This window comes from Heptranchias perlo, chromosome 27 (assembly GCF_035084215.1).
Source record: "Heptranchias perlo isolate sHepPer1 chromosome 27, sHepPer1.hap1, whole genome shotgun sequence".
Classification (NCBI taxonomy): Eukaryota; Metazoa; Chordata; class Chondrichthyes; order Hexanchiformes; family Hexanchidae; genus Heptranchias; species Heptranchias perlo.
The window spans coordinates 28,285,615-28,308,201 of NC_090351.1; the positions used below are offsets into that span (position 1 = coordinate 28,285,615).

The window sequence follows — 22,587 nt, forward strand, 5'->3', positions numbered from 1 at the left end:
AGAAGTGGAGTAAGATCCACCTCCTCCATGGAATTTTACTCTGATTTGCTCCAGCATCAGGTCGGACCCTGACTCCGGATTACAAACTGCATCATTAGTGTGATGTGAACCCATTTCATTGCCAATGCTGAACTTGTTTTTTTTCGTGCATGGGATGTGGGCGCCACTGGCAAGGCCAGCATTTATTGCCCATCCCTAATTGCCCTTGAGAAGGTGGTGACGAGCCACCTTCTTGAGCCACTGACAACTGAGTGGCTTGCTAGGCCATTTCAGAGGGCGATTAAGAATCAACCACATTGCTGTGGGTCTGGAGGCCAGATCTGGTAAGCACGGCAGGTTTCCTTCCCTAAAGGACATTAGTGAAAGAGTAGTTTCATGGCCACCAATACTGATGCTAGTTTTTTATTCCAGATTTTATTTAATTAAATTTAAATCTCCAGCTGCTGTGACAGGATTTGAACTCATGACTCTGGATTATTAGTCCAGGAACATAACCATGCTACTGTACCATAATGTAAATGCAAGTAAACGCCAGAGAACATGGTCACTACAGATTGGGCTAACTTGCACAGAAGGCACACTCCAAGTATTACTCACCTTTCACCTGAACAATTCATTAGTTTTGAATAATACTGAACGTGTAATGTAACCCGTCTCTGTTCTTGCTCTCTCAATCTCTTGGGAGTTTTTCTTCCCAGAGAGAGCTAAGTGGATATCTAGTAAATATTTATAACTATTTTTAATTAGATTTCGTGACATCCAACGGGCACCAAATTCTGGATTCAAAACTTGGACTTTCCATGCAGAAATACAACTGGAACAATAAGTGTGCATAGTTTACACTTTTTTTGTATTTTTTTAGTGAAACCTGGATTCAGACTGACCTCTCACACGTGTCCAGTTTGGGGGGGGGGGGCGGCAGAGTGAAGACTACTGGGATTATAATAGCTCGGAGGAATAAAGAGCACTCTATCTGATATTTTAGAAGGTTTGGTAATTCCAGATCTGTTTCTCTCCTCGGGCATCTCAAAACTACCCGTCAGGAAAAGGCAAGCGCCTCCAAAGGATCGTCGTTATAAAGTGGCGTGTGCTCTCGATTCATCTCTGGCTATTCCTGAATTGTTGTATTCTTTGCAAATCTGTAGCAAAATGACAGTAATCAGCGCAGATTAATGTATCCGGGCGGAGTTCAGAAGAAAAGCAGAGATAAAAGATAACGGCAGGGTATTAACACGTACGGGGAATCTCGGACGCAGTGCGTTCGGGATCTAACCCATGTGCGTTGGAGCGAGCATGTGATGTTTATGAAGCAATGGTCTTCTCCCCACCCCCTACTCGAACTCGTGTTGTCCGCTTTCCTTGTCCTTAAGCTTCCTCTTTAAGGTGCTCATCTGTGATTTATGAATCATGCAATCTGTCTGCAGCTAATACTCGGAGCGAGCGATAAGAATTGGGATTCGGGGAGAGGAATCGCACCAGGCAGTTCTCCGTAAGATCCTACAGGTCCGCAGGAGCTGACAATTTAGTTGGCGTAAGTATTTGTTTATCCTGCCGCCTGAGATTCCACTTCATTTTATTTCGGTGTGTCTCGGAGTTGAGACAGGAACTAAAACTGAAATCTACTTTAATAGCAAGTTGTGATGTGGAGATGCCGGTAATGGACTGGGGTGGACAAATGTAAGGAATCTTACAACACCAGGTTATAGTCCAACAGTTTTGGACTGTTGGACTATAACCTGGTGTTGTAAGATTCCTTACATTAATAGCAAGTTGGTATTAATTGCTATTTTGAAATTGTTTTTAACATTGGATTAAAGATTTAGAATTAGCTTTCCAACCAGACATGGATTTTGTATCCTTTTTTTTCTGTTTCATATCATGTGAAGTTTTGCCCTCTAGGTGATTCTTATGTCCGTTTTATTTTCCACAAGTGTCCGGTTTGAGGATCTTCAGAAACCATGGGCCGTAAGGAGGAGTGTGTTTGTTGGAAGAAACAAACGACGAACATCACGGAAATCTTCCAGTTAATGGGAGTACTGGGATCGTAAGTAGATTAATTTAAAATTAAATCAGCATCGAAATATACACTTGATGGATTAAAAGGCGAGAAGGGAGGAGAGCGAAGTGATTTTAAAAGGTCAGCAAAAGGCAAATAGCGGAAAGTTTTGAGATGGATGAAGCAGTAAAAGAGGTCACTCACCTCAGCTGAAACTGGTCCTAACTGGAATTCCCCGCAGGATTATTCTACCTGTGGACTCAGGACTGTGATGAGAATTCAGGATTTCTCTGGAGCAATTTGAAGAGGTTGTTTTTTATGTGGGTTGGAAGTTCTTCAGGCGATATGGCATCGGCTTCACCGCGCACACTACGTCTGAAAGCTGCATTGTTGCTAGATGTAGGTTGAGTTCTCCAGTACTGATATTAAAGGTCTTAAAACAGTTCCAAGGACAACAGAGGACCTTTTAAAAAAAGAAAGACTTGCATTTATATAGTGCCTTTCACATCAAGACATGCTAAAGCCAATGAAGTATTTTTGAAGTGCAGTCGCTGAAATGCAACAGCCAATCTGTGCACAGCAAGCTCTCACAATCAGCAATTTGATAATGACTAGATAATATGTTTTAGTGATGTTGGTTGAGGGATAAATATTGGCCCAGGACCCCAGGGAGAGCTCCTCTGCTCTTCTTTGAAATAGAGCCATGGGATCTTTGACAACCACCTGAAAGGGCAGACTGGGCCTCGGTTTAACATCTCATGCAAAAGATGGCAGTGTAGCATTCCCTCAGTACTGTAGTGGATTGTCAGCCTAGATTAATCCCTTAAGTGGGACTTGAACCCTCAACCTTCTGACTCAGAGGTGAGAAGTGCACAACCTTACAGAAATACTTTTAATCAGTTGTAATTTTACTGATAGGTTTTGAAAGTTTTTAGATGTATTTTAAAATGTGAAAATTCTTCAAAAACATTGTTACTTCTCAATGCAATGATGGGTTCAGTGACTGGTGCCATTTTGAATGCCCTATGTTTGGCCCAGTGGGGTTTTAATTTTGCCAGACACCTTATCAAAACCAATATAGTCCCTTTAAATTTAAATATGCCCTCCTTTATTGATTTTTTTCTTTAAAAAGATCAGTTCTTATGACAATAAATCCTGCCAAACAAGTGATGTGCTTTAGTTTAATATATTAAGAATCACCTTCATTGCTTCAAAGGTTATAAATAAAATTATTAATTTAAGTATATTGAAATACGGTTAGGAAAGTATACTAAAACAAAAGCAAAATACTGGATGCTGGAAATCTTAAACAAAAACAGAAAATGCTGGAAACACTCAGCAGGTTAGACAGCACCTGTGGAGGGAGAGAAACAGAGTTAACACTTCAAGTCGATGACCTTTCATTAGAACTCTGATGAAAGATCATCGACCTGAAACACTAACTGAGTTTCTCTTTCCATTGATGCTGTCTGACCTGCTGAATGTTACTGCATTGTCTTTTTATTTAGGATAGTACACCCTCTTTTTCTGGGACATCAAATTTAAAGATACAGTCGAGTCTTAACCCCATTCTAGGTACTATACAATAAAAGAACTTTTTAAATGTAACTGTTATCTGTGTAGAGAGAGCAGGGAATTTATGATAATTGATAATAGATTATTTCCTGATAAGCCTGTGTTAAAGACGTCAGCAGCCATTTATCCTCTTGTGCAAGCGTCACTGTTGATCAAAGACGTGGAATTCACTGGTAGCTGACGTCATCCCTGACAGTTGCGATATGCCAAAAAAAAATCAGAACTTAAAAAGAATTCTGGTATAAATGTTTTTTTAAAAATTATATCTGTCTGGAGTAATTAGCAGGCTGCAATCCAATCTCAAATTTCAACTGACTGCTGAAAACCATTCAAGTGTTGTTTTTGAATTCATCTGAAACTCTTAATTAGATTACAGGCTTATGATAGCTTCCAGATGCCCATTGCCCTCTCTACCCTTGTACATGAAAAGGGAACTGCTGTTTATTGCACTGTCAGATGTTTTTATTGAATCCTGTGACAGAAGGATTTTTTCATTCTTTTGTCTTATTTATTTGTCAGTTTTGCACACAAACAGTAACTAAGCTAAAAATAGAAGTGAGCCATCAAATATTTTACAGCAAACACATTATAAAGTAGATGTATAAGTTTGGAGTTGTTGACCACTGATTAGGGCAGATATGGGGAGGGGTGGGTGGAAACAGGCAGTAATTGAATGTGGACTATGGGGTATAGTTATGTATTGCTCTGAGCTTATCAGATAGGTCACAGCCCTAGGTACATGTTGGCGAGGTGTTGCAGTATGTAAAGGGGAACATGTCCAGTAGAACTTCTGCCTGGGACATTCACCGCAGCTTGTGTATCCATTTTGCCATTGTAGGAAATTTGGGATGTGATGAGAATACACATGTATATGGTGAAAAGCAGTAGACTTATCAGTCATGCAATGAATGGGTTGAGTGGCATCTCAACTGGTGGACCAAGGAGGAATTAACATGAGGTCTATCGAAAATGAGATGACAGATACACTGATGCCAATGCATTGTCCCCAGCAATCCTGGGGACTTTAGTGAACTATTTATGTAGTGATCACAAAATAATTATAGATGAGGAAGGCCATTTAGCCCATCTTAATTCATCCATCCACAGAGATCCTAATCCCCCCCCCACCCCGCCCCATTGTAACATCTAGTTGTTTCTTAAGTGATTCCGGTGTTTTCACCTCCACAACTCTTTCTTGGAGTTTATTCTACATGTTGATCACTCTTTGTGTGAAGAAAGAATTCCTGTTATCAGTCCTAAAATTATCTTTTACTAGTTTAAACCTGTGTCCCTTTGTTCCCCTCCAGCACTTCAATATAAACTATTATTCTAGGTTAACTTTTTCTGTACCCATAAGAATCTTATGTACCTCTTTAAGATCATCTCTCAGATATCTCTTTTCCAAGCTGAAAATCCCAAGTCTATCCAGTCTTTCCTCATAACTCAAATTCTGAACACTGGGGATAAGCCTTGTGGATCATATCTTTTCTGCACTGCCTCCAGTGTTCGAATATCTCTCTTGTTTCTTGGCAATGAGAACTGAAAGCAATATTCAAGCTTCAGTCTGACCAGAGCACTATACAGTTTGATCATTGCCTCCTCTGATTTATATTCTATCGTTTCGACTATGTAGTTCAACATCCTATTAGCTTTGTTGAATGTTGCTCTCCATTGGTTGGACATTTTGAGCATTGTGTTTACCAAGACTCCTAGGACCCTTTCAACTTCATCCTTAGCTATTTCAACACCATTCATGGACTATGTGTGTTGTCTATTTTTCTTTCCTTTGAAGTTTACACTTGTCTATATTGAATATAATTTCCCATTGTTCTGTCCACTTTTTGTCCAACTCATTCTGTAGTTTGTGAGCTGCCTCCTTTGATTCCACTGTCCCTCCTAGTTTGGTTTCATCTGCATATTTGGCCACTTTGCATTGAGTTTCCAGATCCAAGTCATTGATATAAATTAGAAACAGTAATGGTCCCAATGCTGAGCCCTGAGCTATCCCACTCAGTACTTCCCCCTTCCCCTAACTCTGACATAACTCCTTTAATGATTATTCATTGATCCCAACCCTTCAGCCAGTTTCTTATCCATTTCCAGGGTTTACCCTGAATCCCTGCAGCTTTGAGTTTAATTAATAGCCTTTCATGTGGAACTTTATCAAAGCCTTTTAGAAGTTGAGGTACACCACATCATAGGGCTTCTCACAGTACTCTTGGGTTGTCACTTCCTCAATGAAGCCAAGAAGGTTGTTCAGGCAGGACCTTCCCCTTTGAATCCATGCTGACTGCTGTTAATTAGATTATTGTGCAGATGATCCTCAAGCTTACTCCTGATAATTGATTACATTATTTTACACGGAATGGAAATAAAGCTAATTGGTCTGTTGCCTGTTTCGTCACCGTTTTTGAATATGGGCACCACATTAGCCTGTTTCCAATCTACTGGCACCTCCCCAGTGTCCATTTACTTTCTCATTACAATGGTCAGTGCCTCACAAATCTCCTCCCTAGTCTCTATCAGCATTCTGGGATAAGTGCCATCTATCCCTGGAGATTTATTTGTTTTGAGCCATTTAACCAATCTAGAGCTTCCATCTTATATATGATGAAATAACTGATTATCATTGGGATATCTTTGTTTAGTGAGGGCATGTTGCTCATGTCTTCCCTTGTGAATACTTGGAAGAAGCAGTCATTCAGAATATTTACTATTTTGTGCCCATCCTCCGTTTCAATCTCATTTGCATTTTTATTCTTTTCATCTCTTCTCTGCCTGCTCTCTGAAAGCTGTGGTACTGAAAGAATTCTTTACTGTTATGCTTAGCCTTGGCAGCTATGCATTTTTACAGGTTGCTGCATGCCCTTTTAACATATTTCTGCATTTTGTTATATTCAACCCAGTGTGCTCCTTCACCTCAGTGCGAACAGGTTAAATATCCGTATATGATCTTTGCCGATTGGTGCAGCACCAGAAGAGGCGGCGAGGGTCTTTAAAAAGCCAGAAATACCCCGAAGATCAGAATGATGGTCCTCATTGAAGGCCTTGGCCTTCAGTAGGTAAGTGTTTGGGGCCAACTAGAGGGAGAGGAGGCTGCTACAAGAGGAGAGCGAGGCCCTCTCACTCAATTGAGAGGAACTTGGGGCCTTTACTGCTACTTCCAGAGGTCTACTACCAACTTCCACTTGCCAGCCCCGGGTAACCGGAGCGGAAAAGAAGGAAATCTTCTGGGGCTTGGGCCTCACCCCCTGCCACCATTTTGCGTGTAGTAGGTGGAGAAGGAGCGCCTGAGTGTCCTGGCGGGGGAGGGAAATCCCGGTCGGGGCGGTGAGGCAGCAGTTGGCCTCATCACTCGAATTTTCAGATGTTCTCCGACGTGATACTGCCTGATTTCAGGCAGGATCATAGAGGAGAATTCCCCCATTATAACCTGCATCTCAGCCTTGAAAATGGTAACAAGATGGTAGCCCTCATTGGGAGGCTTATTGATTATTTTAATCAAATATTGTAACTTCTATAAGTAACTTTAAAAAAAATTGAATACAGAGCCGTATTTTCCACAAATACTTGAAGAGATATTGACATGTACTGACAGAACACTGCAACAGCTTGCATTTATATATTACCTATAACGTATTGAAACATCCCAAATTACTTCACAACGGGAGGTGAGGGTGGGTCGGATGCTGAGCACAAGCTAGGGGTAGAGTTGTAGGGTGGTGGGGGGTGGGGGGTTGACTGAGAGCTTAGCCAGAGATAGGCTCTGAGGAGGCTAAGATGAATAATAACTATTCATATTAGTTTCTGAGATATGAAGGGTGCTGAACAATGTAAAGACCACATAAACCTAAATATTGAGGATCCTTTATTTCCTATTTGAGATTTTCATCTGCTTCCTTTGTTTCAATAGTAGATTTTCCTTTTAGCTCTCGTTGAAATTTTGAACATCGTAAGTACTCAGGTTTTTCTTATATATATGGATTTTTCCCCCTGCATCATTATTTTGATTTTCCTGTATATTAGTGTTTGTGAACACATGGAAGCAAAACAGGGCGAAGTGCAGTAACAGCTAACCTGTTTTGGAGTAATATACTGTGCCGCTGGTATGGATTTGATGTGTGTCACATGTTATACAGGAGCTGTATACCATTGTTGCACAAGACATGCACTGTACTATGGCTGCTGTACCCATATCAGACACAAGAAGAATGCATTCCAGCAAAATCTATAGATAAATACAAATCAAGCAATCCTGTTTTGGACTCACATTGACTTTTCCCTAAAATTATTGACATGCTGATATTCACCCTTTAATTAATGATGCAATGATTTTGTTCTGAGCGCCATGAAAAATACGAGTTTCCCATGAAATTAAATGATACAAAAATAACCACATGGAAAACATCAATTATAAATATTTTACATTTAAAGCAGTTACTCATAATTTTACCTTTTAATATTCCTTGGAGTATATTTTCATCTGTGTGCAACACTAAAGAAAAATTCTCTTACTGAATTGTCTTTATAAACTAGCTATAGTTTAACTAAATATGTTTTTTTAATATTTAACACATGTTGGAACACCCATTTGTCAGCAACACTGAAGCACCATGGATTTTAAAGTAACTTGCTGTGAGACTGTATCCTGTAATGTGTTGAAAAATGGATGCTGAGCCAAAGGAGAGATTAGGAAGGGTGACCAAAAGCTTGTTCAGGGGTGGATTTTAAGGAGGGACCTAAAAAAAGAGAAGGCGATGGTAAGAAAAGGGGATTTAGGTAGGGAATTCCAAAGAGTGAGACCTCTCTGGAAATAAAGAGATATAGAGACAATGAAAGTGTGAGAGCTGGACTGAGAAAGAGGTAGACTGAAAGAATTAGAGAGTGGAGATAGCAAGAACACAGTTACAGAAAGAGAGATGCACCACATCTTTTTTTACTTTTCATGAACATGAACTAGAGATGAATTATTATAAAATTATTGTCTGTTTTTATGATTTGTAAGAATGTTAGATAAGAGTCCAGGAGCAACACAGAGTGAGAATAATCAATTAATTAAACTTTGAAGACAGTTGGTTAAATTAACGGTTCTATTTGATGGCACTTTCCAAATAACAACTTGTCTGCCTATTAAATTTATCTTTCATACAGTGTGGGGAAGAGAGACACACTAATAGTAATTTTTAAAAATAAATTAAAATATGCAGAAAATGTATCCTGGACCTCTGATATTTAGGAGAACTTTGTATTTGAACACCAAAAAAGCTGCTTTTTAAATAATAATATGGTTTGAGTAAGTCATCAGCAATCAGCAAGGCAAAATGTTTCTCCTGTCTCTTTATTATGTAATCTCTCATTTATCGTTCCAGTATCTCTGCTGTGATGATGCTTCCCATTATACAGTTTTTATAATTATATTAGAAGCAAAAGGGTAGTCAAGGGTAATGTGGGCCCTCTAAAAACAGATGTGGATAATATTGCAAATGAAAATAAGGATATGGCAGACTTGTTGATTAATTACTTTGTGTCAGTCTTCACAGTAAAGATAGAGGATAATATACCTGACATTCCAGGGAAACTAATAATGAATAAAGGACTGGAACTCATTAAAGTTAACATAAGCAATAAAATAGTATCAGAAAAAATAATGGCAATAAAGAGTGACAGATCCCCAGGACCTGATGGTTTCCACCCCAGGGTTTTAAAGGCTTGTCGATGAGAAAAATAATCTTCCAAAGCTCTCTCGATTCAGGAATTGTCCCTTTAGATTAGAAAATTGCAAATGTAACTCCATTATTTAAGAAAGGTGTGAGAGAGAAACCAAGAAATCATAGACCTGTTAGTCTAACATCTGTTGTGGGGAAGATATTGGAATCTATAATTAAGGACAGTGTGACTGAGCACTTAGAGAAATTTGAGCTGATTAGAGAGAGCCAACATGGATTTGTAAAGGGTAGATTATGTCTAATGAATCTAATTGAATTTTTTGAGGAAGTAACTAAAGTAGTAGACAGGAGAATGTCTATGAATATAGTTTACATGGACTTCCAGAAGGTTCCACGTAAAAGACTGTTAGCTAAAATTAAAGCTCATGGAATTGAAGGCAAATTATTGACCTGGTTAGGAGATTGGTTAGGTGGTAGAAGACAGAGATTAGGGATAATGGATATGTACTCGAATTGGAAGGCAGTGGTCTGTGCTGGGGCCTCAACTATTCACTATATTTAGTAATGAATTAGATAACACAATAGAGAGCCATATATCCAAGTTTGCCAGTGACACAAAGATTGGTGGCATAGTAAGTAATGTAGAAGGGAGCATAAAATTGCAAAGAGCCATTGATAGATTAAATGAGTGGGCAAACTGTGGCAGATGGATTTCAACGCAGATAAGTGTGAGGTCATCTATTCTGGACCAAAAAAGGATAGATCCGAGTATTTTTTAAATGGTGAAAAGCTAGGAACAGTGGAGGTCCAAAGAGATTTAGGGGTCCATGTACACAGATACTAAAATATAATAGGTACAAAAAATAATCAAAAAGGCTAATGAAATGTTAGCCTTTATAACTAGAGGACTGGAATATAAAGGGGGGACATTTTGCTACATCTATACAAAGCCCTGGTTAGACCACATCTGGAGTACTGTGTACAGTTCTGGGCACCACACCTTTGAAAGGATATATTGGCCTTGGAAGGAGTGCAATGCAGTTTCACTAGAATGTTACCAGGACTCCAAAGGTTAGATTATGAGGAGAGATTATATAAACTAGTCTTGTATTTCCTGGAATATAGATGGTTAAGGGTTGATTTGATTGAAGTTTTTAAGATTTTGGAATTAATCGATAGGGTAGATAGAGATAAACTTTTTCCGTTGGTGAAGGAGTCTAGGACAAGGGGACGTAACCTTAAATCAGAGCCATGTCATTCAGGAGAGAGATTAGGAAACGCTTCTTCATGCAAAGGGTGGTAGAAATGTGGAACTCTCTGCCACAAAAAGCAGTAGATGCTAGCTCAATAAATAATTTTAAATGCTGAGATAGATAGATTTTTGCTAGACAAGGGTATTAAGGGATATGGAACCAAGGCAGGTGGATGGAGTTAGGATACAGATCAGCCATGATCTCATTGAATAGCAGAACAGGCTCAAGGGGCTGAATGGCCTACTCCTGCTCCTATGCTCCTATTAGTTAAGCTCAGGAAGGCCGGGCTGTCATGGAGTTCAATACAGATTTTTTGATAATATTTCCCTCACCACCACCATTGTGTAATTTGGTGCAAATTGTTCTTTGTTGGTTTTTAACAAGGTTTTTTTTTACTTTTAGTTAATTTCCCCAAACCCATTGTTTAGAAGCAATTTGAAGAGCAGCATTAAACATGGACAAATAGGGGTAAACTTTCATCTTCACCGCGTGGGCGATAATCTGGCAGAGTGGATCATCTGCCCCTTAGAGAACCGGCCTGATCTTCATCCCTTTGTTTTCAATGAAATGAAAATGGGTTGGGTTCAATTACAGGCGGGCGATCTGCTCCCGGATTACCACCCATGCAGTGAAGACAAAAGGTTACCCCATAGTCCGATAGCATGTTCTACTTGCATTACTCCACTGTTTAAGCACATCTACCTGTTGATTAAAATTAGTGAATGGAGGAAAATATAGCTCTAGCAAGTCAACACATTAATTAGCAAATTGTGTTTATTACTGAGTGAGCAGAGTGTAGAAAACAGCCCCAGCTCCCTCAGCAGTCTAAGTTATGCAAATAGCATGCTGCTGAATAATACAAACGCTATTAGCTACTCTAAAATATAAATGTATTTTTCATTCTTGCAGAGGAGCCTTTTCAGAAGTGCATTTGGCAAAAGAGAGGGCAACTGACAAAATGGTAGCTTTGAAGTGTCTTCAGAAAAAGAATAAGGATGCAAAAGACATTGTATTAGAAAATGAAATTGCAGTTCTGAGAAAGTGAGTAATATGTATGTTTATTTTACTCATGTATAGGGGAGGATCCATTTACTAACTTGCATCATTTAAGTGAATGCACTGGAGCAAATGCAGAATTATTGCATTGTTTTTTGGTTATTTGTTTGGATTTCAGGATAAAACATGAAAACATCATAGCCCTGGAGGACATCTATGAGAGTCCCACTCACTTCTACCTAGCCATGCAGCTGTGAGTAGGCATTTAAATCCACTTCAGATCATGTGATCTTCTTTCCATGATTTATACTTCGCATTATTTCGTGAATTTTGTTGTGTCAATGATAATTAATATGGATGCATATGCGGGATCTGCATTTGTAGAACATTTCCCTAGGGGATTAACTGGGTGGGCTTGTGTGGATTATAGGTACGGTAAGGAACTGGCCTGTTTAAATAGTGCAAATGATCATTACTGCCAGCTGAGCACAAAAGAATGCCCCCCTGGTCCCCAGCAACCTTCACTGTGTTGCTCTGTGTCATTTAGTCCATCAAATCTTTCATTCAAACATAATGATTGGACGTTCCTTTTATATAAAAAAAATTTTCAAAACTTAAATGTTAAAATAATTTAAAAGTTAATAAATAGCCTTTGAGTCAGAATCATTTTGTAAATCAGGGATAATTTTCAACTTCGTGCTTCCAGCGGGGAGCCTCGCCTGCTGGAATCGCAGATCAAAAATTTGGGTATGTGCAACTCACGGTTTTCCTACTATTTAAATCATGCGTAGCACGTGCACAAATACCATTATGCATTCCCGACAAGCAACGTACCCATCCAAAAGCATAATATAAGAAAATTATCCGCATTGTTCCTGTCTTACCTGGCAGGTTAATAATTGCCACTCGTTGTAGTGCCACTTTGATGTTTGCAGCTGAGTTTAATTAAATTCTTTATGTGGAAAACACAATGGGGAGCTCAGCAGAAACTGATCAGTACAACAGACTTGCACTGATCAGTACAAGTGCTACCAAAAGCAAAGCCTGTAATGTATTCGGGTTTTTGGCGATCATGATTTGAGGGCTATATCTGCAAGATCACTACGAATGGCGATGACTATAAATGGATTCTCCTGTGCAGGTCTAGGTATATTGGGGTAGAATTTCTAAAGGGGTTCTCCGGGTTCCCGTCGTAACTTCAGTGGAAGATTGCAAAAATGTCGGAAAAATGACGCAAACGCTCATTTATGTCATTTCTTCGGGATTTCTACTGAAGTTATGGTGGGAATTCGGAAGAATCCCCTTTCAGAAATAACTGGCAATTGTCTCTGTGTCATCATGAAATTGTCTTAGTGTCGTAGTTCTCAGATGGACAGAACTTCATAGAACCCATAACTTTATGCCTCCTTAGAAAAGCAACAATTATAATAGAGAGTTGTTGATTGTGATTCACAATTACAGAGAAGGAAGGTCACAGTTAAGGATGTTTTGCCAACACACTGTTTTTAACCATAGGAGAATCATGTGAGTGATGCATAATCTTAGCATTTTCATCATTATGCATTTATTTACATGAATGATTTCTGCAGGAATGCACACAATGCAAATTGAAAACATTAAACCAGGTTAGAAGATTCTGAAATTTTTCTGTGACACATCCTGCCTTTGGATAAAACAATGTTTTAAGTACTGTTAAGTGCAAACATACTTATTGTGAGTGTGCAGTACATTACATTCCGATGAAACATGGACTTTCACATTTATTTCCAGCATGTCGGGAGGAGAACTTTTTGACAGGATTCTGGAGCGTGGAGTTTATACAGAGAAAGATGCCAGCATTCTGATTCAGCAGATTCTTAATGCTGTGAAATATCTTCATGACAATGGAGTTGTACACCGAGACTTAAAGGTATTGATATGATTTCGTTGGCAAGAATATTTGAAAGAGCAACCATGAATAAATAATGTTCTAACTTTACCAGAATAGTTTTGTTCACCTGCATTATTAATCCAATTGACCGATTTTGAATAGATTTCTGTGATTGTTTGTAATGGTACATACATTCTTGATTAGTTCTGCAATTAAAATATTTTCATATTAAGAGTACTTATGCCCAGTGGCGGCTGGTGATCTTTTTGGCAGGTGAGGAACACGCCCTTCGTGCATTGTCTTTGAATGCACATACTGCAAAGCAGGAACGGAGCCCCAGTCACCCCGAGGAGAAGCTTAAAAGGGTAAAAAAAAAGATCTGAAAAGATTGCAGTTTTGCAAATAGTCATTTACCTGCAAGTTTCAGTTTTGCTCATGGAATATTCTCAAACATAATTTGTATTTTCACAAGTGTGTTATTCTGCAGTTATTGCAAGCCTAACAATTCTCGGTGAGGCACTGCCTCACTGGACGAGCTGCCTCTGTTTTTTCCCCTTCTGTACTGTATACCTTTTGTCTTAAATGAACACACAACTTGCGTTTTTTGTGTGATGTTTTAAAATTAATTTTAAACTAAGAGACACAGTAAAGAAAAAAACAAGAAACTATAAACAAAAGCCTGGAATGAGAAAAGGCCATTTGGCCCCTTAAGCCTGCTCCTTCCACAGACCAAATATAGTTTACCTTGTCAATCATGGACTCCTTGTCAACTACTTGATCTCCCAGGGGAAAGTTCTGCACAAATATATTCTGATCTCCTAAGGAAATTGAGCAAAAATCCAGAACTTAAATGTACACCTCCGCTGTTCAACCCTGGCCTGCTATCCTCCAAAAACAGTGCTACCTCCTGAGACAAACCATAAGGAGAGATTTACCTGGGTCTGTGACCAGGCGCACTCTGGATCACCTGGGTGCAGTGAATATCAGAAAATCAGGTCGGCCAAGCACCCACCTATAAAGGAAACGGCCTGATTTTCCTCCATTAATTTAAATAGAGGAAAATTGGGCAGGTTCCTTTACAGGTGTGCCTTTCAACCTACCCGATATCCGATATTCGTTCCGCCTGGGCAATCCAGTGCACCTGAGCGTAGATCCAGGAATATGTCCCCTTTATTGCCCTGTGGGTTTTTTTGATTATCTCACTCATGGCTGTTCCCAAAATTTTTGATCTCATCCCAACCTGATGTCTCTCCAGCTGCTTTTTGAAGTTCACTGACATGGTATCAACTGCTTTTGCTGGGAGTCGGTGGGAATAAAAACATTTCTTTTAATCTCTATTCTCATTGGAGGCTTGTCATTTTAAACTTATGTACTCCCGTACTGCACTCAAAAAGACTAAGTCAAATAGCCTGCATGCATCTAGATTATCATGCTGCTGAGCATTTTAAAGACCTGGATCATGGGGACTGATTGATGCAGTGGGTCAGATGTCAAAGTCTATAACTGTTCCGTGTGAAATAGGTCTGGATATTCTCAATCTAGGTTCTGGTGGCCATGGGCCCACTGCACAAAACTGCCCCAAACATGACATTCTCAGTCAGAGATGGCTCATGTGGGAAATGGAAAAATATCACAATAGGGGTCACAGTAGGTGTTGTTTTTTCTGAAGTTAGTTGCTGAGGGACATGGGTGGGGCAAAATAGAGGGAACTTTGGTGTACATCTAACTGCCCTACACTTGACCAAAGAGTGCTTGATGCTGATACTGGGTGCCTGAAATGGAAAGTGTTCCATTCTTCAGCACTAACATTCCTTACCTTCCTAAGCACAGAACTCACAAAGAAAATAAATACTTAAAAAAATTTGGATCATGTCCCCTTTCAATTCTGTATTCCTCCAATGAAAACAAGTATAGCTCTAGGAGTCTGCCCTTATAAAATCTTAAGTTATGGAATGTTCCTTATTCTTTTCTTCTGAACCTTCTCCAGTGCATCAATGTCCTTTTGAAAGTACCCAATAATGACTAATAATTATTACAGTCCAAATGTAGCCTCGTCAATGATCTAAAGCAGGGAGGATTGAAGATACTCTCAGTATTTCTAACAGGAATGTTAAATAAAGACTAATGTTACAATTTCACTCCTAGCCTGAAAACCTGCTATACTACAGCCCTGATGAAAACTCCAAGATCATGATCAGTGACTTTGGTCTTTCTAAGATGGAGGTCACGGGTGTGATGTCCACAGCTTGTGGTACAGCTGGCTATGTGGGTAGGTCTGGATGTTTATGAATTGAATCAGTGTATGAATAGACAGTAAAACATCCCTAGCTGCATATCGGCTGTTGTGATACTTATTGAGGTGAGAATGTTTCATTGCTGACTCGGAGGGATTCATCGCACATCAATCTTTAATAAGCTTAGAAACTTTAACAGATCTCTTTAGTCTTCTGTTATCAATTTTGTCTCAGGAATTGGGAGAAAGAAAGAGAGAAAGAAAGAATGAACGAACATTTGTAGTGTGCCTCCTCATCTCCTTAGGACATTTCAAGGTGCTTTACAATCAATGAATTACTTTTGAAGTGCAGTTATTGTCATCATCGTATCATAGTAGATACAGCACAGGAGGAGGCCATTCGGCCCATCGTGCCTGTGCCAGCTCTTAGAAAGAGTTATCCAATTAGTCCCATTCCCCTGCTTTTTACCCATAGCCCTATAATTTTTTTCCTTTCAAGTATTTATCCAAATCCCTTTTGAAAGTTACTATTGAATCTGCTTCCACCACCCTTTCAGGCAGTGCATTCCAGATCATTACAATTCGCTGCATAAAAAAAATGTTTCCTCATGTTGCCTCTGGCTCTTTTGCCAATTACCTTAAATCTGAGTCCTCTGGTTACCGACCCTTCTGCCAAAGAGTTTCTCTTTATTTACTCTGTGAAAACCGTTCATGATTTTGAACACCTCTATCAAATCTCCCCATAACCTTCTCTGCTATAAGGAGAACAACCCCACCTTCTCCAGTCTCTTCACATAACTGACATCCCTCATTCCTCAGCACCATTCTAGCAAGTCTCTTCTGCACTCTCTCTAAGGCCTTGACATCCTTCCTAAAGTGTGGTGCCCAGAATTGAACACAATGCTTTTTTAACAGCCTTCTCAACTTGTCCTGCCACCTTCAAAGATTTGTGTATGTGCGCCCCAGGTCTCTCTGTTCCTGCACTCCCTTTAAAATTGTACCATTTAGTTTATATTGCCTCTCATCATTCTTCCTACCAAAATGCATCACTTCACACTCCTGTGCATTAAATTTCATCTGCCATGTGTCTGCCCATTTCACCCATCTGTCTATGTCCTCCTGAAGTCTGTTACTATCCTCCACATTGATTACTACATTTCCGACTTTCGTGTCATATGCAAACTTTGAAATTATACCCTCTATACCCAAGTCCAGGCCATCAATGTATATCAAAAAGAGCAGTGGTCCTAATACTGACCCCTGGGGAACACCACTGTAAACTTCCCTCCAGTTTGAAAAACAATTAGGCAAATATTTACATGGCACGAAATGTATGACCAAGGCAATATTTAATTAAATGGTAGTTGACAGTGTCTTATGAGCCACATGTGGCTCTTCTGTTTCTGAGGTATGGCTTTTTCTCATGCATTCAAATTGCTTGTAGTGTGACTCCCTTTCTGTGATTAGCTGAACTGGTGCTAGTGTGACCTGCTGTCAACTGGGCCGATTGGCAGTGTAGCAATTATGTACGCAGCACCTACGAGTAGCGATAGTGGGTTTAAACAAGCAGCATAGAGAGGAACAGTGGGGAACAGTCAGTAGTGATCATAGTCCAACAGCAAGCACACTGAGGAGTCAGAACTGTGCAAAACCTCATTTCCCTCCTGTGTTCATATTGTATTAAAATAAGACAGACTGTGGAACCTACCTAAACTTGTGATACATTTCTTCTCTTATCTGCCAGGCTACTAGTTGTGGAATTCAACCTATGATACAGAGAAAAATGAACCTAAATCCAGCATTACTTGGAATGAGTGACACAGCACAAAAATCTGAGTCTATAATTCTGCTGCTGGGATAAGAAAGCCAGATTTAGTAGTGTCAATGCAGAGAGCTGGCTCATGCATGCTGGTTTCCTGGAATACAACTTATCTAGCAGCAAAGTAAAAGTGGCTTTAGATCCAAAGCAGATGAATTTGTTTTGTCTTGATCCAATTGCTAGTGAGTTGCCACTGCCCATAATTCAGTACAGATTGGGAGTCTGCACTCAGAGGTATTTATGCAGGAGAAGGTGCTCCTCGCATGGGGGTTAAATTACATTTCTTGAGTAGAGTGGAGGGCGTTCTCCTCTGCATCTGGCCTAAAATATACTTGACCATGGAGCATTTGAAGTTAACATTGGTAGAAAAATGTTCCAATCTCCAAACATCCCTCATTGCGATAACCAATAAATATTCACTCTTTACAAAACTGTGATTAACTGAAATATCATTTTGTTTTATTTCTGTTTATATTTTTATTTAAATAATATTGATAACATGATTAGGGAGAACAGACCTTGAGAAGTCACAGAATTCTATGGCAGGAGTGGTTGAATTAGCACAGGCCTTTTAAATGAAAGCAATGCTTATGTTAATGATTCCCTCAGACTCAGTAAATGCTTCTAGTTCTCCCAGTGACATAATCAATATTCACATTGCACAAAGATCTATTTATTAATGTATTAAAGTTCTTGCTCATAGAAAACTCTTCCTTTAAGTGTCACATTTACCTCTTGCAACACTTTCCCTATTACACTTTGTTGATAATAGCCCTATTATTATAAAACATTGTAATCTCTGCCTCAATGTGAGCAATGCTAAGGGAGATCTGCATGCTTTCTGTCTAACATATATATCTGTGTATCTTATGTCTAGTGCGTGTCTATCACATTTCAGATGTCACATTCTTAAAAAAATTAGCAGTAAAATGGAAATACTCTAAAAATAATGTTAAAAGTTATAATTCTGTGCAAGTGATTTTTAAAATGAGGTATTAATGCCTACACTGACTCTTTAAACTTGCGTATATTGGATATCTGCAAAGTTTCTTATTGATAACCAATGAATTCCGTGGCAACAATTAGTCAAACATACCTATTAGAAAGATTGTGGTCATTGATAAGAAATTTATTAATTCTATTTGTTTCATGCTATTATCTGCTTTCATCTTCAAAGGAACTGACCCATTTTATCTCTCCCTAGCCCCCGAAGTTCTTCACCAGAAACCATATGACAAAGCAGTTGACTGCTGGTCCATTGGAGTAATTGTATACATTCTGTGAGTATCTTAATACATGTGAAGAATTCTGACCTGATGCACTCGGGAAATGACACTGTGCACAAAAGAGGAATGATCCAGTTATCAGCTCGCCTTGAAACTGCTACATTAGCATGCATTGAAAATACAAGCCTCACAAACAACCAGCTTTAAAGCTACTGAGAGACTTATTTGCCAAGACATTTTGGGGTTAAATTGGTTAACCCCTGAAAACGAGTGCAGGGATGGCGGTGCACGATTAACCTGTGCCCGGTCATTGAGATGCAGGCAGCACATAACATTCGTGCTGCCTGCTAATCCACATGATCGCTGGGTGCAGCCAGCACTACCTGTGCTGTGAGTGGCTGCACGCATTAGCAGGGGGTCCCGATATTGGGACTGCTGCAGCCCAGGCCGAGATGGTGCAGTCTGCAGCCGGCCCTCCCGGCCCAGAGCTGCTTGAGGTCGTCCTCCAAGGCCATCTGCATTCTCGCCCATTGAAGGTCAGCAGTCTTCCACCACCCATGCTGCAGCCACTGGGATGCACCTCGTCGGAACACTAGGAAAGGTAAAGGCACATGAACGACAGGCCCTAAGGGAATGCACAAGAGTGAATAGTCTCATTTTGTTTGCTTTATTGCATATGTTAATTGATAAATTTGGATTTGGATTTGCATTTGATGTTGACTTTCATTTCTGCGATGAGTTGAGGGAGGAAGTAATGTGTAATCATAAGGAGGACGATTTGATGGTCATGTGGGAGAGGAAAGGTAAAGAGTGTGGAACTGTTGGTGAATGGGGAGGTATCCTTGAGGTTACTGGTGTCTCTCATTAATAATCTGATCACGCAGAGCCCTGGCATATAGGTTTACCTGGTCTACCTTGTGGCCTCCCTGCCTCACTTCCTCCTCCTCCTCCTCTACTTCCTCCTCCATCTCTTGCTCCTCCTCCTCCTCTGCCCCTTCTTCCTCTTCCTCTGCCTCTGGCTCAGGATCTCGCTGGATAGGTGGTGGTCAGGGCTGTCCCCTCATAATGGCAAAGTTGTGCAGCATGCAGCATACAATGACGAATCTTGATACCTGCTCAGCTGAGTACTGCAGTGCTCCTTCAGAGCATCCAGGCAGCGAAAGCGTTGCTTGAAGACGCCTATGGTGCGCTCGATGATGTTCCGTGTGGCAGTATGGCTCTCGTTGTACGACTGCTCTGCACGTGTGAAAGTCATGAGCCACTTCATGAGGGGATAACCCTTGTTGCCCAGTAGACAGCCGTTGACTTGCCGTGCCGGTTGAAATGTAGGTGGCACGTTGTACTGCCTCAGAATGAAGGAATCATGACTGCTACCAGGATAGCAGGCATTAACCTGCATGATGCGCTGCCTCTGGTCGCACACCAGCTGCATATTGAGGGAGTGGAATCCCTTTCTGTTCATGAATATCATGTCGTGAGTTCTGTTGTGGAACACGCATAGCGATATGCATGCAGTCAGTGGTACCCTGCACCATGGGGAAGCCTGCAATGCGAGCAAACCCTTGTGCTCGCTCATGCTGCTTGCCTCTGTCAAGAGGGAACGTGATGAATCTGTTTCGGAGTGCGTACAGAGCCTCGGTGACCTCCCTTATACAGCAGTATACTGCAAACTGCGAGAAGTTGCTTATATCGCCAGCAGCAGCCCGAATGTAGACAGAGCCAAAAAATTAAGTGCCATTGTTAGCTTGACAGCCACAGGCAATGCTGTCATTGCTCTGCTGTAGATCCTGCAGTTGTGACTGCAGCTTTTGACAAATCTCAGTCACGACCTCTTTCATGAACCGCAGCCGTCGGGTGCACTGATCATCGCTGAAGTTGAGGTAGGAGAATTGGTCCCTGAAGGCCCTCGTTGGTTATGGCCTCCTACTGAGTGCCCTGCACCTCCTCCTCCTCCCTCTTCTAGCAGCTTGTCCTGCTCTGCGTGGCCTCTCTGCATGCTCCCAGTCATGTTCAGTTCCCAGAGGAAGCCCTAGCAGGCCACCCATGTCGGGAAGCAACGTTGTTCAGCACACTATTTTAAATGCCACTGACAGAGCTGCATGACCAGCCTGACCACTCTCTATATAATATTGCAACTTTCTCCCAAGTGTAGGAAACTTCCAAAATCACCTGCAATTGTATCAGCAGCCAGAATAACTAATCCAGCAACTAACCTGTAACTCCTGCATGCTCCCCTTAAATAACCTCAATGGGGTGTCCTTCATGCGTTTAACTCCTGTTCAACTGTGCAAGGTTAGGATAATGCGCTGGCTGGAGCGGGGAGTGCGAAAATGGCGCCAGCTGCTTCAAATCAACGTTGCATGTTGATCTCCGTCATAATCTCCCTACTCTACATGCTGCCTGTCTTCGTTAGGTGACCACCTTTACCAAGATGGCGTCCTGTGCACATCACGCTGGAAGTGTGTATGCGCATTTCGGACACCAGCTTCGCGGCTTAGGAGTCCGCGTGGCGCCTACACAACGGGTGCTACGCAGACCAATTTAGCCTCCTATATTCTTAATTTTCCCTTCAAGTTAATTATGCTGGTAGCAATCTAGAAACGAAATATCTTCCAAATCTGACACTGTTCTTAATCTGGTGGATACACAGTACAGATGATTGACTCAACAATTACATGTCAAATATGCTCTGAGTTCAGACTTATAGGGGGTGATTTTAAACCCCAAGCTCAGGTGGTTTGGGGGCGGGTGGGAGTTGAAAATAGTTGTTTTTTTGGGTAGATACTGGATAACCTGCATTTTTATTTGAAAGTTGCTCTTAAAATTAATCACATAATACCTACTGGCTCTACAGTTAGAAGATCACAATCGTTAATCCTCTTTCGTAAACATGACCATGTACTACCTTAAAATTAGCCGTTGGTATGTGTTTAGAATTTTGTTTTAAAATAGTAGTTCAGTTGAAAGAACTTTCCAGTAAAATTCACTAAAAAACAGTAGCATTGTTTCCAAAAGATGTAATTCAAAAGATAATGGAAACAGGCCAAAATGAACAAAGCCAACAGTGAAAAATGGTTTATTTGGATGTCAAAATATTACTGAAAATAACCAAGAATACAAAATGAGTACAATGCATATTCACCTATAACCTCTACAGCCAGAAGTACCACCTCAGATAGAGATTTAAATCTCAGTACTTTTGACACTTTCAGTTTTGGGGTCTCTATTTAGCTTGCATTTCATCCTGTTGGGTGGAATATTTTAGTTTTCCAGATCTCACTGTTCTGATAGCTGTTTTCTAACATAATAAGTGTAAAATGGTCCAGCAGACTACACAAAATCATTTTAAAGTCAAAAGTAACATTTTTTAAAAAATGGTTTCACAAAAATTTGTCCTAGTTCCAGCCAATGTGAAACATGACTCTGCACCCAATAATCACCTCCTTCAGATAGTCACACACTTCCCAAAATATGAATCGCACTCAAATCGGAGATTTCAAACTGGAGTTATATTGAATCTCATGGCTTTTATATAGAAATTGTACCAAAGCTGTCTTATAATTTACATGCATTTCATTTACAGAGTTCTGCTTAGGTGTAGCATTTTGCTAATTGTACAAAGCTAATAAGATGATCACAAAGCATATATACAGCTTTTGCAAGTTACTGCAGCCTACACCTATCACTGATTTCTTGTGATGTAGAACATAAGAACATAAGAAATAGGAGCAGGAGTTGGCCATATGGCCCCTCGAACCTGCTCCGCCATTCAGTAAGATCATGGCTGATCTTTGACCTCAACTCCACTTTCCCGCCTGATCCCCATATCCCTCGATTCCCCTAAAGTCCAAAATCTATCTATCTCAGCCTTGAACATATTCAATGACTCAGCATCCACAGCCCTCTGGGGTAGAGAATTGCAAAGATTCACACCCCTCTTGAGTGAAGAAATT

At 40.3% G+C, this 22,587-nt stretch overlaps 1 protein-coding gene across 4 annotated transcripts in view; it reads left to right on the plus strand.

Moving 5' to 3' along the window:
* The first annotated feature begins 1,111 nt into the window (after positions 1 to 1,111).
* LOC137344493 (calcium/calmodulin-dependent protein kinase type 1B-like) overlaps positions 1,112 to 22,587 on the plus strand; it is a 34,997-nt gene continuing 13,521 nt past the window's right edge. The window contains exons 1-7 of one of the 4 annotated variants that reach the window (XM_068007524.1): positions 1,112 to 1,531; positions 1,932 to 2,044; positions 11,400 to 11,531; positions 11,665 to 11,739; positions 13,257 to 13,395; positions 15,502 to 15,625; positions 18,613 to 18,688. In XM_068007524.1, the coding sequence (XP_067863625.1) occupies positions 1,959 to 2,044; positions 11,400 to 11,531; positions 11,665 to 11,739; positions 13,257 to 13,395; positions 15,502 to 15,625; positions 18,613 to 18,688 (632 nt within the window). In that variant the 5' untranslated portion in view covers positions 1,112 to 1,531; positions 1,932 to 1,958. Of the gene's footprint in view, positions 1,532 to 1,931; positions 2,045 to 6,477; positions 6,634 to 11,399; positions 11,532 to 11,664; positions 11,740 to 13,256; positions 13,396 to 15,501; positions 15,626 to 18,612; positions 18,689 to 22,587 lie in introns of those variants that run through there. The other 3 variants (XM_068007521.1, XM_068007522.1, XM_068007523.1) reach the window with 3 other exon arrangements.